Source organism: Mizuhopecten yessoensis, unplaced genomic scaffold (genome assembly GCF_002113885.1).
Source record: "Mizuhopecten yessoensis strain PY_sf001 unplaced genomic scaffold, ASM211388v2 scaffold11055, whole genome shotgun sequence".
Lineage (NCBI taxonomy): Eukaryota > Metazoa > Mollusca > Bivalvia > Pectinida > Pectinidae > Mizuhopecten > Mizuhopecten yessoensis.
Genome location: NW_018408856.1, coordinates 376059 through 393504, shown reverse-complemented (window position 1 = coordinate 393504; position 17446 = coordinate 376059). Strand labels below are relative to the sequence as shown.

General features: G+C 36.2%; 1 protein-coding gene across 1 annotated transcript; it reads right to left on the bottom strand.

Moving 5' to 3' along the window:
* Positions 1 to 1298: 1298 nt before the first annotated feature.
* Positions 1299 to 17347, bottom strand: LOC110465102 (oligopeptidase A-like). The gene is made up of 18 exons (XM_021520688.1): positions 17202 to 17347; positions 16124 to 16290; positions 15534 to 15673; positions 15055 to 15120; positions 14140 to 14300; positions 13764 to 13868; positions 11731 to 11919; positions 10610 to 10711; positions 10047 to 10187; positions 9663 to 9753; positions 8783 to 8840; positions 8041 to 8121; positions 6666 to 6772; positions 5807 to 6008; positions 4476 to 4551; positions 3903 to 4050; positions 3400 to 3482; positions 1299 to 2957 (listed from the first exon to the last, which is right to left on the bottom strand). Exons 1-18 carry the CDS (start codon positions 17315 to 17317, stop codon positions 2837 to 2839), a joined length of 2154 nt encoding a protein of 717 aa, XP_021376363.1. The 5' UTR covers positions 17318 to 17347; the 3' UTR covers positions 1299 to 2836.
* Between the last annotated feature and the right edge of the window lie 99 nt (positions 17348 to 17446).

Here is a 17446-nt window from a genome sequence, read left to right as displayed (position 1 = left end):
TGTAACAAGTAAACTTTTAGTTGTACACAGTACCTTTCAGTAAAGCAGAAAGAAAGTTTCACAGATGATTCAACATATTTTACAGCTATGGAATGGTTTAAAGGTAGTTTATGTTTTGTTTTGGGTAAATGTATGGTTTGAGGGTCTAATCATGTCATTCATTACCTCATAATTTTTGTAGGATTTTTTAAAGACAAGTTAGTGAGTTTTATTACAAAGATTAAGTAAGTTCTCCAAATGAGGCCGAGTTCCAAGACTTGAATTTCTATCTAAAAAAAAATGCATTTTGATAAAGAAACGACAAAATTTCTCCCACCACTTTGGATTTAGGAGAGTGGTGTATAGGTTTGCTCTCCCATTGTCCATCTTTCCGAAATCCATCCATCCGAAGATTTTGTCCAGGGCATATCTTCTGTATTATTTCACCTTGAGTAACCTGATTTGGTATACAAGTACATCATGGGATAGCGGAGTGTATGGTACAAAAGGTAGGTCGCTGTGACCTATGGTTTGATCTTTGACCTCGATCTCTGAAAAAGCTTGTCTAGGCCATATCTTCTCTACTTTTTCACCTGGAATAGCTAGATGCGGTATTCAAGTACATCTTTGGATAGGGGGGAAATTAGGTTACTGTGACCTATGGTCTGACCTTTGACCTCAATCTCTGAAATAGTTTGCCTGGGGCATATCTTCTATACCGTTTCAACTGGAATAACCAGATTTGGTATGCCTGCATGTTTTGGCTGGCGGAGTGCAGAAAGTATGTTACTGTGACCTATATCCCGAGATAAGTGTACTGCCTGGAAAATTAAGACATCATTACCAATAGGGGACTGTGAATTGCCTTGGAAAACTTTGCCATGTTGCAGTGTTATAGGAGCAGTCCGCAACCCCCTCACTTTTGAACGAAGTTGGTGTGAGAATTAGCATATGGCCATACGTCTGTATCAAGTTGGGTATTAAGACTACATATGTACCAAGAGGTTCTCCCATACATAAATTAGAAACTATAGTCGTAGTAACACAGTGTACGAGACATGTCCCCAAAATAGTTATGCCAATGAACAAGGGACACAACTCTGTGTTTAATACAAAACTTGAATTTGACATGGCAAAAACTTGGTTGTAAGTGGTCAATTTGGCTGCCTGCCTTTTCTTGCGAGTAATTCTGAAAATAAATTACTATTCGTTGTTGCCAGATGAAAACCTAACGGACAATATTTATAATTGACCAAATTTAGTACGAAAATAGTTGCAAGCAGGTTGATGGAAAAAACAACACCAAACAGAATCATGTAGACAACGTATGTTGATGTATTTCATCTTAGGAGAATTTTTTTAAATAACACAGTAGGATCGTCTTCTAGAAATATACACATTCAAAAGCATATATACAGGTTTATCTAAATAACAAATACCTGATTCAACCATTTGAATTTACGTCAAATTGAGAATTGAATTTTCATGATTCATTTATTATACATGTACTCAACACATTATCAAATCAATGTTCTAGAAAATAGAATATTTTCCCAGCTGATCAGTCATACTCATCAAAACTAATAAATAACTCCAACCAGCCCTTAAAGACACATTTGAACTCTTCCAATTCAAAGGTTGGAATAGTTCATTATGAAATTTCAGGGGTGAATGAGTTAAGTCTCTCGGTCCATATTCAGTAAACCATGCACGTGCATTGACACAGTAGAACACATACCAATATACTGTATTTTACCAATAAGCCCATGCTCCACAATGAGCCCACCCCTTGTTAAACAGATTTTTATAGAAGAATCACCTGCAGTAAAATACGGTTACAACAAGCATGTGTACCACCTACCAGCAGATTCTTTATACTATCAAAGTTATATTTTGTTCCTTGACTTGTTATCAGCAAACTACATAACAAAATCGTCTGTAGTTTGTAAACATGTTTTACTTCACACCTCTACTTGTGTTTTAAGAATCAAGTACAGGGATAAGATCAGTGCTCCTTTTGCATGAAACCCTTTGTAAGGGACCAGGGCCCGTATTCATGCAACTGTTCTCTTGCTGAAGCATGGATTTTGTACTAAAACATAATTTCTTGTTTCAGTTATAAAGTTATAATAGAATCTTTTTTTGACATTGATTCGGAAAAATTTGAAGAGACTCAATCGAATACTGTTTTCAATGTTCACCTTTGACTTTTTTAAATGGTTCGACATGATTTAAGTTACATGAAAATTGGTTTGAGCACAAAATCCATACTTGAGTATGAGAACAGTTTTATGAATACGGGACCAGATGTGTCCTGGCCTTATGATTGGTAAAATAGAATGGGTATGTGACTGGTATGTTAATGCAGGTTTACACTAATAGTGAATGGAACACACAGCTGTGTCATTTGGCTTCAATCGTTCAGATGCAATATATATAAATGTAATTTGTATCTTAGTTTCAATGAACATAATTGACTTTTATCTATGACTGTCTTGAAAGCTACACACTTGTATATCACATACATACACAATACACACACAGTCTTCAGATATCGTCCAAGAATTAATTCCAATGTCTTTTCATCACATTCGTCTGTCAATCGATCAAATGTCTTTTCATCACATTTGTCTGCCAATCAAACTCCATCAGAATGGGAAACCATTGTCCACTGTCCATTCTGACGAATTGATCAATCAACCACGTTCCTTGTCTACGGATCAATTGGTCAGTCCATTGACCATTGTCCAGTGCAATGACCAACTGACCAGTCCCGAGATCACAGGTCAATCCATCTCTATTAAGTTTGTAAGCACTTAAATCTACCTCTCAAGAAACAAATGCACAAATCACAGTTTCAGTTAATTATCTTGTTATGAGCCTTGAATGGTTCCGTGGACGGGTCCCGGCCTCGAAATCGTCGGAATAACTCTTTCGCTTTTACTGTACCAAGTGGATGGAAAAAGCTGTCGCGTAACCTGTTGGAAAATAATATACTCTTTGAAGTAAAGAAAATATATCTTAACAGAAGAAAACACAGTATTTCCTATAATGGTAATTTCATTTCTGTCTTTACAATGATCAAATTAAAATAAAAAAAGATGGAATGAACAGAATGTAATCGACAACAGTGTTCTGAATATAATAAAAATAAGCGTGGCTAGACAGCGATTCGAACCCTGGATTTCAGATTTACTATCGCGCTAACCGATTGAGTTACCTGTTCATTCATATGGAAGCAAGGAGATGTTATTGTATATAGGAAAAAACACAATGTAGTGGGACAGGGATTTTAATTTACAGATCAGTGGTTTTTTTTGTTTCTATTTACATCATTGATTTAAGTATATTATATCTTTGAACATGAATACATTTGTCCTGGGCAGTTCAACACAAAGAAGTAAAAAGTAAAACCCTCACCTTGGTCCTACTTCTTGCAGTACATTGGGATCAGTTAAGCTACCAGCATCTTTAAAAGCCTCTAAAATATCACAAGCCACCATCTGTAAGAGAGAAACGGCAATATCTTACTTGTAATCCGTCCTTGTTTTTTAGGTTTTGTTTGGGGTTAAACGTCTTCACAACAGCCAGTGTCATACGAGGAATATTAGTTAATAACAAAATATATAGATATTTAATGTGAAGGTTCAAAATTATCACTCAGCAAATATGTATTTTACTGATGAAGGTCTAAACTTTGATTCGAAGAAATGTTCTCCATACAGAGTACACTTCTTAAGACATAATGTCTTAAAATGATTGTCGTAATTATTGTACATGTACTATTTTTCACATCTATGGGACAAGATTGTCGAAAAATGAAAAAAATGGATTTCAACAAAAATCACTCTTTTGTATCCAGGTCCATGTTTAGGACACACTGAACTAGACAGTACTGCACCAGGCGCTGTGGACATGCCTACCTCTGACCACGTCATGTGATAGGTGCTGGTTGCCCCTTCATTGCTGAACTGATTCAGGTCACCACATGGATGATTGTCGTCCATATCCAGAGGAATGGGCATGTAGATGGGCCAGATCTTCTCCAGCGTACTGTACCAGTTTTCATGACTGAAAAACGGTTAAAAATCAGTCCTGCTTTAACCCTTTCACCCCTATGCAACTTTAATAGACTCTACCATGCATTGATCTGGATGAGTCCAATATGGTCATCAGTGGTGAAAGGGGTAATTAAATCATGCAATATTAAAATCAAGGCAAGGCTTTCTTCTCATTATCTGAATCCAAAATTGAATACATTTCCAGTTTTCATTGATTATAATATTGCTGATATAAATTTTGTCAGAACTATTACACTTTATTACATATATGGTTTGAAAAATAAGAGGAATTGCTGTGGACTGTGGAAACTAATGTTTGGCACATCTTTTCAAGTCATATATAATCAATTCATTCAGCTAGTGTCTAGCTAATGACAATAAAAAAAAATGCCATCTTTCTCCAACTTATCCTATAAAATCATAACACATACTTACGATAAATTTATCTCGAAGTCATATGCAATCTTAAAAAGTCTATGACACAGGTCCCAGCCTGCCATGTGTTGATTGGCTGCAAAGAAGTAATAAAATAATGGAAGTTATGTACCACAAAAATACTTCTTCCTGAAGCAAACTTTTCTAATTAAGGATGCTTGCTAATCACTTTCAGAAAATCTACTTTTTGAAATTTGTATGCACTATGCATAACTGGCTTTAACAAAAGACCCACCGGGCCTCGTATTCACTTATGCTCTTTGCGATCCTTCTGTAATCTTTAAAGAACGGGTATCAGCCTAGCGAATAGACAGTTTGTTTTACCCGAGACCAATCAAATAGCTAAGTTTGTGCCTTTAATTTTGCTACAACATATTCCAGGAGTGCGGAGAGCGTAAATAAAAAGTAAGACCAGGAGTATACAATGACGCTATGGATGATAACAGGGCCTCAAATCGCTTTAAATACGTGATTGAAATTTTACACAAATATTTGAAGGAGTGGCTCCTTTGTAATCTTAAGTGTCCAGACCTCAACAAAACTCAATTAAAACACACAGGCTGTATTAACTCATTCATCACTGAAATTTCATAATGAACTATTCCAACCTTTGAATTGGAAGAGTTAAAATGTGTCTTCAGGGGTGAATGAGTCAACTGTGTAATGTCTAGTTTCCTTATCAAAAACCATTCTTAAAGCTGTATACCAAGAATTACTGATGTTGAATTTTAATGTCTCGGGTTGGCCCAACTTATGTTTGCAGGGTTTTGTTTCAAACAAATCTGCATCTAAAATATATAGATATGAACTTAATTTGTTTTACAACAATTATGAACAAAGTTTTTACAACTCCTATTAATCATTCTTGTAGACCCGAATGTTAACCTGCGAGGGTTTAATTAATGTGGGAGGAAACCAGAGTACCGGGAGAAAACCCCAGGTGGTCGGGCAGGTGACCCCATACCTTTTCACTACACCATGCTATATATATATATTTTATAAATACATCTCCTGACATGGAAATTGTTCTTTTTGTTCTCTAGAAAATGATGAATAAAAAGATAGGAAGTTTATTTATCAGGACTTTTCAGTGAAAATTTGGGACTTGGTTCCTTCCCCATTACTGTTACATTTAAAAAAAAAAGTGTTCACCCTTGAAAAAGTGACAAATTCATTATATAACAAGAAATAAAATCTTTTGATTGGGAGAGCAAAGTTACTACCAGGTGAATTTACATGATATTTGTTTTTTGATATATATATGCAAGGGTGAAAATGAAGCGGGGCAAGAAATTTATATTTTCATATACAGATGCAGTCATGAAAACTACCTTGTAATAATGTTTGGATTACTGGCATTGGGATTTTTTCTCCCGTCTTTACATGTTTGCTGATCTTCTGTAGGTAATCAGGATCCATGGTGAACTGCAGGAGGAGATAACCAAGCACAGCTCGAATATCTCGCTCTGTGCCGTCATTCGACAGCGTGAAGTATTTCGTCTTAGTCAAGCAAAGTTGCAAGAACAGCCCAAACTGAAAATACAAGCAAATCATGTGCAACAAATCTTTTATGCTTTGTTATAGATGGCAAAGTTTAAAGTAGTTTCTTAAAGGTCATTTGATCAAGATATGATTGGATCTTTTTTTTTTTTTTTTTGAGGTACATATTTTGTTAATTCAGTTCCAAAAGAAAATCAATTCGGAATGAAATAAGAGTGAAATAGGTTTGATACAAACAAGCTTATTGCAATTTTTAAAACTGATTCTGATTCCCAAGCTCATCTCCCACTTGCTTCTTAGTAACTAAATGACCATATAGCGAATTATTGTTTTTACAAAACAAATCAACAGTCTCTCAGGTGACATTCAGTGTTATTTTCACACTGTTGTGCGAACACAATTCCCAGTAGCCAGAAGTCACACATCAGCGATCTCGACAGGGGTCACCGAGAGCGCCAAAGGGGCATCTATCAGTACAGGTGTCCTCGACACTTGATTTCATATGCTTTGTACAACTCCTGAACTAAGTGATTTGCGCTTTCAATGACATTACCCTGGGGTGTAGGGGAGGAAAATTGCACTGGAGGGGTTTTCAAATTGGGTAAAACCTGAAGCCAACTCCAAAAAGCCTCAGGATGGAATTTGTCATTAAAGGGACTGCTCTCTCCAAACAAATTCATGGCAGATTACCTCTTGGTAAAATGAGCCAAGATCGATCCAGGACAGACATGGATCCGCACGATCAAGATTCAGTGAATGGTAGCTGTACGGCGATAACACCGGATTTTCACATCTTGCTAAAATACAAATAAAAGCAAAATATAACACACATTTATTGCGTCTTGAAGTTAATAGGGTTACTTGATTATTTGTTTCTCCAGGATCAATCCCGTTTCAGGATGGCAACGTTATGACATGACCTATGTTAACGTATAAAGCTTTGATATTGTAGTGACAACTTTATGTATTCTTATAGAGTAAAACTTCGATGTTTCGAACTTTGCGGGGCCATCGGGAAAATAAATTGAAAACACATGGACCTCGGGTCAACAATATTGAACATCGTGATCCTGTACACAAGACAGCATGTGATTCTTATGTGACTAAATACAGACTAAGAAATTTTCATTTTAAATATATGAATATATATGATTTATAGAAGTAAGAATAGAATATTAATGTATTTACACACCGTGGTTTGCACACTTTAAAGGTGATCTTATCAAATTCATTATTTCTTTGTCAATTAAATTTCCGAAGCCTGTACTGTTAAAATGACCAGGTGACATTTCCATGTTCTACTATTTTTCACTTCAGTTTATAATTAAGCTTTATATAAGGAAAAAAACCTTGACTTTGCCTTAAGTCTCAGACACATCAAGAAATTTGAATCTTCAAAGTTCTACTTATGGAAGTTTGACTGTATGCAAAAACTGAAGGTCCAAGCACAAATTATTAATCAATTTTCCTGATAAATTAACATTGAAACAGTCCTTCATTTCAATAACAAAGCTAAGAAATGCTAAGAAAGTAATACAAATTAATTAGCTCCCATAAATAAATTCAAGCACCTTTTTAGGATACACATATTTCCAATTACTTTCAAGCAACTTTCATGGCTTGGGTGAACAAGGAACAAGTATGAATACTGTATTTTTTTTGCCTTTTGCCCCCGGACATCGACTAAATGATGCTGAATGGGCTGAAAAATGCCCCCTGTGGCTAACACGTGGAGAAGCATGAAGCGCAGGGTACATGTAATGTTTTCCAAAAAACTATTTTATCATCGAAAGTATGCATGAAAAAAAATGGTTCATTTTTACATCACTTTATCATGTTGTCTATATGGAATAATCCGAGCAGTACTTGACGTCAGAAGCATAATTATCGTGAAGAATTCTTGTGATAGGTTTACCTGGTGTTCATTTCGTAAAATAGAGTTTCCGACTCCGACAACTAGGGATAATCCACTGGGGTGGGAATGTGCTGACTTAATTTCACGAAAATGATACTTTAAGGGCTTCAGGGAAAATACAAGTAATTATAGTAGTTTAAATGTACCAACCTTTTGCCGGAAATATCCAACTATCTGGATATTTATCTTCCCGTCTGTAAGGGTCAAGTATATATTGACCAATAAGTTTACCTAGAATAAAATGAAGACGGATTACATTAAGATCTGCTTAAGATGAAGTCAGTTCAAATACTCTCCACACTTAAACAGGTCTGTGTCATCCCACCCGTTTCTCCTGTACAGTTAAATCTGTTTATTTGGCCTCTGCTTATCAGAAAATTTGCAGGTAAAACTTGCAGTCCAAACACACATGTGTTTTTAATTTGAGCAATCAAATTTTGAATCTGGAAGTGTTTTACTGGAAAAAAATGGTCAAACTGTCGATGAAAAACAATTTCATGTAGATTTTGAAGGTCTTGGTGTCAAGTTCGGGGCCATTTACAAACCGTACATTCTCATAAAACAGTCTAGATTCTAGAAAACATCTGTAAGACATGTCCTGTACTTGACCTATAACGCATGTGACCTAGCCATTGACCTTGGGACTCAATAATATAAACTCATCTGAGGTATTTTCATACGTGAACTTTGCACAAATTTTGATAAAATGAAGATGGCAGTCGCATTCGTGACAAAACAAAAGTATGCCAAATTCCTGATATATCCTTTAACATATCCTTCACATAGTATAAACTATTAAATATGCAGTGGAAAACTACTTGTTTTTCTGTATCCATATCACATTTTAAGCAGCTACATGAATCAAATTATGTTAAAGAGATGAATTACTTACCTTCTTCATCGAATGCATCAAAAGTATATATTTCGTCAGGGAAACGTTTTTCAGAATACTAGAAAAAAAAAACAGGAAAAAAAAGTTTGATTAAAATCTCTCATTTTCAACATATTCATTTTTTGAGATGTTTCATTTAGCTAACTACAAAGTTATTAGTCCATGTTATGTTGCCTGGTGTTCACATCCCATGCAATGTTGCAAGATGTTAACCCTTTCACCCCTATGTAACTTAGTAGACTCTACCATGCATTGATATGGACGAGTCCATTATGGTTTACAGTGGTGAAAGGGTTAAATGAACTCTCGTTAGCTAATTTTCAAATCGTGAAAGACACTTGGTAAACCTCATGTTTTTATCCAATTTGAAAAGTAACTAAGTTGGATAAACATGACAACCAACCATCACAAGCTTGGGACCTTTCTCTCCCACAACGTTCATATATTATATCTAGAAAACCATATTTTCTCTTGTGAATACATTATTCGTGATTCAGATCTTTGAAACAATGGCCATGAATTATAATATGATGTCACAAAGGAAATATCCAAAAATGTTTACCAACGTCTAGCAGGTTTATCCAATGAGCTGGAAGTTGTTAAAGCTTGTTTGTCTTTATACATTTGGAAAAGTTACTAGACACAAGGCATTGTTACCTGAGGTCGTAATTATAAGATTGGTCAATGAAATCACATCCAAGGCGTTACCCGCGAGTGGGTAACCAGAAATGTTTACCAACTTCTAGCAAGTTTATCCTGGGAGTTACTAAACCTTGTATCTTTATACATTATGAAGAGTTACTAATAGGTTAGATAAACATGATAACCAACCACCACCGCTCATTGGGGAATCTCTATATTACATGTACTACCAACATACCTTAAATTTGATACCGAACATCTGGGAAGCCAGTTCCATTGCCCCCTCGACAACATCTTTGTACATAAAATACTGCGAGACTTCTTCTTCACTACAAAAACAAAATTGTCACATCAATATTAAGTGACAGGCAAACTCCCACAGTGACACACACACTGTTTTTTCTCTCGCTAATTATTATGCTAATGAGTGTATTTCAACTCAAATCAGAACAATCCCGTGTGAATGTGTTTACTTGAGTCTAGAGTTCGGGGGTCCTGGGTTTGAACCCCGGTCGGGCTGAGCGTTTCTTTTTCTCCTGCTACATTTCTGACCTAAAGAATTGACCCACAATCATGGAATTGTAAAATAGACTTGCAGATAACTCCTAAGTGACATATTTACTTGAACAAAGTCTCCCGCTGCATCTGTCGATAGTAAGGAATATCACTCAATTTCAATTCATCCTCAAATCCATCGTTCTCTGCAAATTCTTGAAGAGCATCAATTTCAGCTTCAGCTTGTGGAAGGTAGCTATTTCTCAGTCTGAAAATCAGCATAAAAATAATATTGTTATTGCAATAAAAAAAAAGCCGAATGCATATACCGGTAAGTATTTCCAAACATGTATATGTGTTGGCGACCCTCCTTCATTTAAGAGAAAATGTACACTTATAATGGGTAATTGATACTCTGACGAAGTTTTAAGGGCACTTTTCACCAAAACAGCTTGGGAGGGGAGGGGGGAGGGGGGCATATCAGTCGCCCCTTACAGTCATGCAGGGGGATGCAGCAGGCCTTTTCTTTCCCGGAACCAACATGGGTTGCCATCAGAGGGACAAAAGCAACAGACACCAATACTATTTTGTTAAACCACTGGGGCTCGAAACAAAGGTAATATGATGAGTGGCCACTGAACACAGTCATGCTTCAATGAACACAGTCATAGCCAATTTAATTTTACTTACTCTTCCACCATATTTAAAACGACAGCCACAGAACCGGCCATAGTTGGCTCCATCACAGACTGAGCATGATTTTCATAGCCAAGATCTTCTGCGGCATGTTTTCTGTAAAGACGTTTGAAGAAATAAGGTGAAACATATCCATCTGCCATGAAGCCCAGTGGGCCAACAGCAATCCACGATTCATAGTGGGTGCCGGGGCTTATTACAGGGCAATAAATATATATATATAGCATATGTTGGCTTATGGCTGATCGACTTAGGCCGAAACAAATTGATTACCTGGTTCTCAGGCCCGCAGGTCCAAAAAAATCTGGAAAACTGGTCCGCATGTCGTTTTTACTCGTTAGTCACCCAAGTCCCAAAAACGTTTGAATACAGATAAGGAAATTGATATACAGGCAAGCGTTAAAATGATTATGACTTATTAATCTTGTATACAAATGGCGCTCATTTCGGTACAAATAAGGAATTGGGGGGTTCGTGATTCTCGTCTGGAACATTGTGGGGGGATTTTCGGAGGCTTGCTCTATGACGGGTCTCTACACAACTATAAAAAGACAAGGTAATGCCCACAATGAACGTTTTAAAAACTATACAAAAAAAAAAATCACCCTTGTCTCATTTTTGCCATGTAAAATGAAAAACAATAAAAACCTCCCTGCCGCATCTCTTTTGAAAAAAATTGGCCTGAGAACCAAGTTTTTTTTATTTTTTTTGCCTGAACTGCAATATACTGCAATATACATATGGATTGGGTTATTGGTGGGTAAATATGGTAAATAACGGAACAAGGATATTATGGTATGGATGCACATACAGGACAGCTTTAGTATAACACATTATTTACACCCCAGGGCACACAAAATTGAGCATGGACATAAAATCTTATTACATCTTATACTGGGAATTTCCCCCCAGTCAAATTTTGTCCTTGGCCAGTAAAATCCATATTTGCCCCATATGAATTTCGCCCTTCACATTTAACCGCTATGTATATCATGTTGCTGATAAATGCTGGCTGTAATGATTCATTCGCCCTCGCTACGTATGGCGCAAAAGGCGAAAATTAAATAAATGCGGCGAAAATTTCCCGGTACACAGTATATATTACATGTACTTACCTAAATCTGACAATGTCGTCTATGAGTCTGTGTGTGTCCATGTACTGAGATACAAAGTCTGTAGAGGACACATTGTTGTAGGCGTACCAAATGTTGTGTCTCTCCTCAGCGTCGGGACAGTACTTAAGAAACGTGTGATACAAAGTATCCTCCAGGGTGACCTTCCAGGGACCGGCCATGGGATTTCTCCTGTACAACACACATCCACAGACAGTGACTTTTTCTTTACTTACCGAGACATTTATACGTACATATATAACCAAGTTTCACTCACGCTGTGTCGAATTACCTTACTGCCTGTTTCACATGTCACTAGGGCCCTGGGTCCATATTCATGATACAGTTCTCATGCTCAAGCGTCGATTCTGTGCTTAAACTTATTTTATTGTAACTCGCTTAAATCAGGCGACATGGTCAAAACGTCAAATAAAAACTTTGAAAATGGTGTTCGACTTTCAGTTTTTCAAAAATTCTATAAAATCATTGACAATATTTGACTACTTTAGATCGTCAGTTTTGAAACACACTACAAATAAAACAAATATACAATGTAATTTACCTTCAAAATAAGTGGCATGACATTCCTTAGTAAGTCATTTTCTGAGGTTTATTTAATCATATTATATGCGACAAGACTTAATTCTTATTACTAATCCCCCAACTCCCAAAAATAAAATAAATCTTATATACCAGTATCCTCTATCCACAACTAGTAAAAAGATGCAAAGATTTAAAATGATTTAATGATTTTATTATTTTAGTGTGGGTTTGAAACCCCCCCACACACCACTATGAAATGGTTCAGAATACTACAGATTATTAGAAACAAGAGGCCCAGAGGGCCTGTATCGCTCACCTGAAAATTTAAGCAGTAATAGCAAAATATTCTCATTAAATATTATAATGCACTACAAGTATTTCCCTTGCAAACTACCAGCCAAATATCATAAGATTCTATGCATTTTGGTTCTTCTTCTTCAGAAGTTGTTTGACATATATATTTTCCCCTGTGACCTTGTAAATAGGTCAATGTCATTTTCCTTCTCAAACTTTGTTAGCTCTTTCCCAAGAAGCTACCAGCTGAATCTTATGAATCCATTCCTTTTGGTTCTTCAGAACAAATCCTATGAAATGTTGTTGACCTCTGTGACCTTTAGAGTAGGTTGAGATGATTTCCATTCTCAAACTTTGGCAAGCTCTATCCCAGGAAACCATCAGCCAAATATGAAGATTCTATACATTTTAGTTCTTCAGAAGAAGTCATTCAAAGAGTTTGACATATTTGACCTTTGTGACATTAAAAGTAGGTCAAGGTCATTTTCATTCTCAAACTTTGTTGGGCTCTATCCCAAGAAGACACCAGCCAAATATAAAGACTCTATACTTTTCAGTTCTTCAGAAGAAGTCGTTTGAAGTGTTTGACACATTTGACCAAGTGACCTTGGAAGTAGGTCAAGGTCATTTCCGTTTTCAAACTTTGTCTGGCTCCTACCAACAAAACTTTCAGTCAAATATCATGGCTCTATTCCTTTTCGTTCTTCAGAAGAAGAAATTGACGGACGACGACGGACGGCGCACCATGACATAAGCTCACTAGCCCTTTGGGCAGGTGAGCTAAAAATTGAATTTACACACAAATGATAATTTCATGATCTAGACATTTGAAGGAACTCAATTTTCAATTTGTCAAATAGTTCATGAATAGGCTTTAAGATAGCATATTGAGTACCAACAAGTATTAAAGTGTATTTTGTTAAAACAAATCTATAACCTATTTTCACACATCATTACTCTCTATGTATATGAATCATCATAATCACATGCACGTTATTTCGTGAGGACATTACAGTTTTGAAGTGTATTATTGCCGCTCATTTTTACGCTAGTCTTATTATTCAGTGGATCATATTTTCGCATTCACTTAATTGACCTGTGAAATCGCGGAGATATCATCCCCGCAGAAATATCCTGCTCTATGGTAATAGGCACATGGAGATAGTGATGTTTCGGGATCTTGTTTCCATCACACTTACGGGTTCAGTGACATGTTATAAATCAACTCCTCCGGAAGTCTTTTCATGAGCTTCCTGTCCGTGATCGTGTGACTGAACAGTCTTTTACATGCAATTGCTCGTTTTCTGAAAATATGAAAATAAAAGGTAAAGCATAATAGCAACACACCCTTCTCTCCTGTTTTCTTTTCAAGTAAAGGCAAAACGGGCTTGTATTGATCATTTATTTATAATGTTTGTTTGCCTTTTGTTATACCTGGCAATGTTGAACAATTATTGCCCTCGCGGTAGGGATTGGAAACATGATTTTTTGTTACAGTGAAAGAGTTTAATCCTGCATCTGGTAACAAGATATTGTCTGGAAAACATTGACATACGAAATTACGGTTTCACATACCCAAAATCCCCAACGCATTCATCTATCCTCGTCATAGTAAAGTCCCAGTTATCCTGCGTTTTGCCGGTTAGCTCCAAGCCTGCTTTCTGACAGTTGTACAGCATCTTCTCTAAGAGAGTGATCTCTTCATCTGTCATAGACTCTTTATGCTTATATAGGTCCTGCAAAACACATAAACCGGTCAGTCAGTGACTGGATTAAGAGAATCTCTCACCCCCTTAGGGGATGAAATAGGGGAATCTCAACCCAAAGGAAGATTCTTAAGTTGCCAAACTTGAGGCTCTGCTGAGTGTTTGGCAACTTATGAATCTTTCCCCGAGGGTTGAGATTTCACTATCTCACCCAAAAGGAGTGAATGATTCTTTTTCTCCTACTCTGTTCACCCATTGTGTATCCTATACATAACATACTGTTAACGTAACAGGCTAAATGCAGGGTTGATGTGACTTTGAGGCATTGTTGACATAAGCTTAGTCAGTTGGCAGTGTTCCCAGAAACCTCCAAATGAGGGTTTTCACCCCCAAAACAGTTGGTTGTACCCCCGTTCTTCAATCATTGTCCTATGTAACTAAGTACCTAGCTAGGGGTACAGAATCTGGAAAATGTTTCAAATATATAAGTGTACCCACAAATCTAAAAATTCAGTGAGAACACTGAGTAAGCGCGATAGTACAACAATCTGAGGTCCAGGGTTCAAATCTTGATCTAGCCCGACTGATTATCTTACATTCAAATTCCGGTGTTGATTAAAGTTGTTTATATCTTCATTACTTTTTTTACAAAAGTCCCGCCAAGCATGGTTTTCTTTTCAGAAATAATTTATCAAAGCTTAAGTCATGCCAGTAAAAACAGTTTCTAAGTAAGGCATATCTACAGTTTTGGGCAGTGGTACGAGGATACATAAGTGTATAATACCTTCAAAAGTACATAAGCCTCCGATGTATAGATCGCGTGTAGGGCTTTATGTACCTGGGTGTCAGCCTGAAAGCAAAACATGGAATTAAATTAGAGTGAAAAACATTGAACCAGTGTTGGACTTGACCTGAAATTATAGTAGAGGGAAGGAAAGAAAAAAAAAAGGCGAAATAAATTAGACTTAAGACAAGACTTTCAAAAGATATTTCAATTGAAATATTTCAGTTAAAATAACTTGTTTCATAACTGTTGTAAAATTGCTTTTCCAAGGATTGCAGGTGATTTTATTTTCCATTCATTTCAAAGGAGCTGTAATTTTCAGCATTTTTAACAATTGCATATTCTTCTAAATTTAACAATTACATGTTCTTCTAAAACTTGCACCGTTTTCATATAAATTTGATGCTTTTTCCAAAGATTGCCGGTGATTTCATCCGTTTCATATGAGCTGTAATTGTTCATGTCTGCCTCCTACTTACCCTGGCCTTGGCGTCTATATAGGGCTGTATGTTCCTTAACCATGTCAGTATCTGTGTATTGTTCATCGCAGTTTGTAACGGAGCATGGAGAGCATCCACTGGTGCCACTAAATTTTCAAATGTTCTTGGCTTGCTTGGATCTAGGGAATTCAAATACATTGAGTAATTGTTAAAAGAAATCTTTGATTCGAGTCACGAACCCTCACCCCGTAAAATGTAATCCATATAATTGAAAAAAAAATGTTTTTAAATCCTTTTCTATGTTATAAAAGATAAATAGTTCATATCTTTAACATTCAGATCAACAATGAGTTGATACACGGAGCCTATTAATTTGATACAAATAACATCAATATGAAGGAGGCAGGGAGGCTTTGACTTGGTCATGGGTTGACAGGGGTCAAAAAATGATCATAAACATCTGTATACTGGGCTCCTTAGGATTCAGTAACAATGCATGGTATAAAATACTTCCCCTTCTCCCCTATACTTATTTTGGAATAGCCTGAAATTGGTTCAATTTCTTCCATAATCATTAAAATTTACTGTGCTACCGAAAAAGGAAGCAGACATGTACTACAATAGCAAACCTTCTTCAAATGAAGAGAAATGTGTGTCCACTTTTCTTTCAAAATCAAGGCTCAATTTCGCACATCCTCGGACCACTTGTTTTGGTGAGATCGCGTAAAAGTGTGGGACATCCTCAGTTCTCAATAAAGGGTTTGACTCCGGTGTGTCGTTTGGAGTTTCAGGAAGACTGAAAAAAAAATGAAAAAATATAAAGGATGTATAATATCATTTTTTTTTTAATTGAGGAAACGACACATATGAAACCATAATTAATGACAAATTTGAAAGGTATGAAGGTATAAATTCATTGCAAAACACATAGTTTTATTGTATACTGCAAAATTTCCTCACATGCTGCAGTTTGTCTTTTTCGTCTTTTTCGCGGTTTAAATTGTGGGCAAATTTATTCTGACAGAAAATATCATATCACCATATAATGTATGATATATAGTCATTGCAGGCGTTTGGCAAAATTAACACTGGGCTAATATAAGGATTTTTCTAATGAAATGTGAAAGTTTCTCAGTATACAGTACCTAAAGACCAAATTGTGAGCAGTGATAGAAAATATATGGACTTGATGTTTGTGAATATTTTTCAATGCTTCAGAAGTTTCCTTTATCAACTTTAGGTGACCGGTGACCCTGAAATTTAGTATTAATATCATAGAATTAATTCTTTGAGGTCTGTGCTATAAACACCAAGAAAGCAGAAACCAATAACCCGGATTAAAATATGGAAAACTACTTTATGTGTCATATGTGATGCTGATTTTATATCGTATTTCTATTTCAAGATTCATCAACATGAGCATTTTCCACTTGTACAAACAAATGACTGGGTACCGAAATGACTATGAAGGTGGGGGATACTGCCTTATTGGCAAGCTAGTATTCCCAGTGACGCAGCATAACTATTGGACGCTCTACAGTAAAGCAAAGTCGAGTGTGGTAAGTGGCTGGAAGGCACTCGCACGTTCGTAGTTGATCTCCAAACACTGAAACATGCTGCATTTAGTTGCATAAGCACACACAAAACTTGTGCATTCGTTTTCAAAAATTGTTTTGCATACGATATATCATTACACCAAATACATACGCAATGAAATATCTTATACGTCGCATTGGAACAGAGAAAGGCAAATGACATGGAGTTCGTAGACATTTCATAGATTTTACAAGGAATGCCGATCCTCGTATCACGGAGGCCGCCATCTTGCTTGTTGAGGGTCATTGGATATCGTGAAAGATGTATTTATTTCATTTTTAAACATCTATTAAATAATTAGCTTAAACTACTAAACTACAATTATATTACAAAATCAATCGATAATATAATTCAAT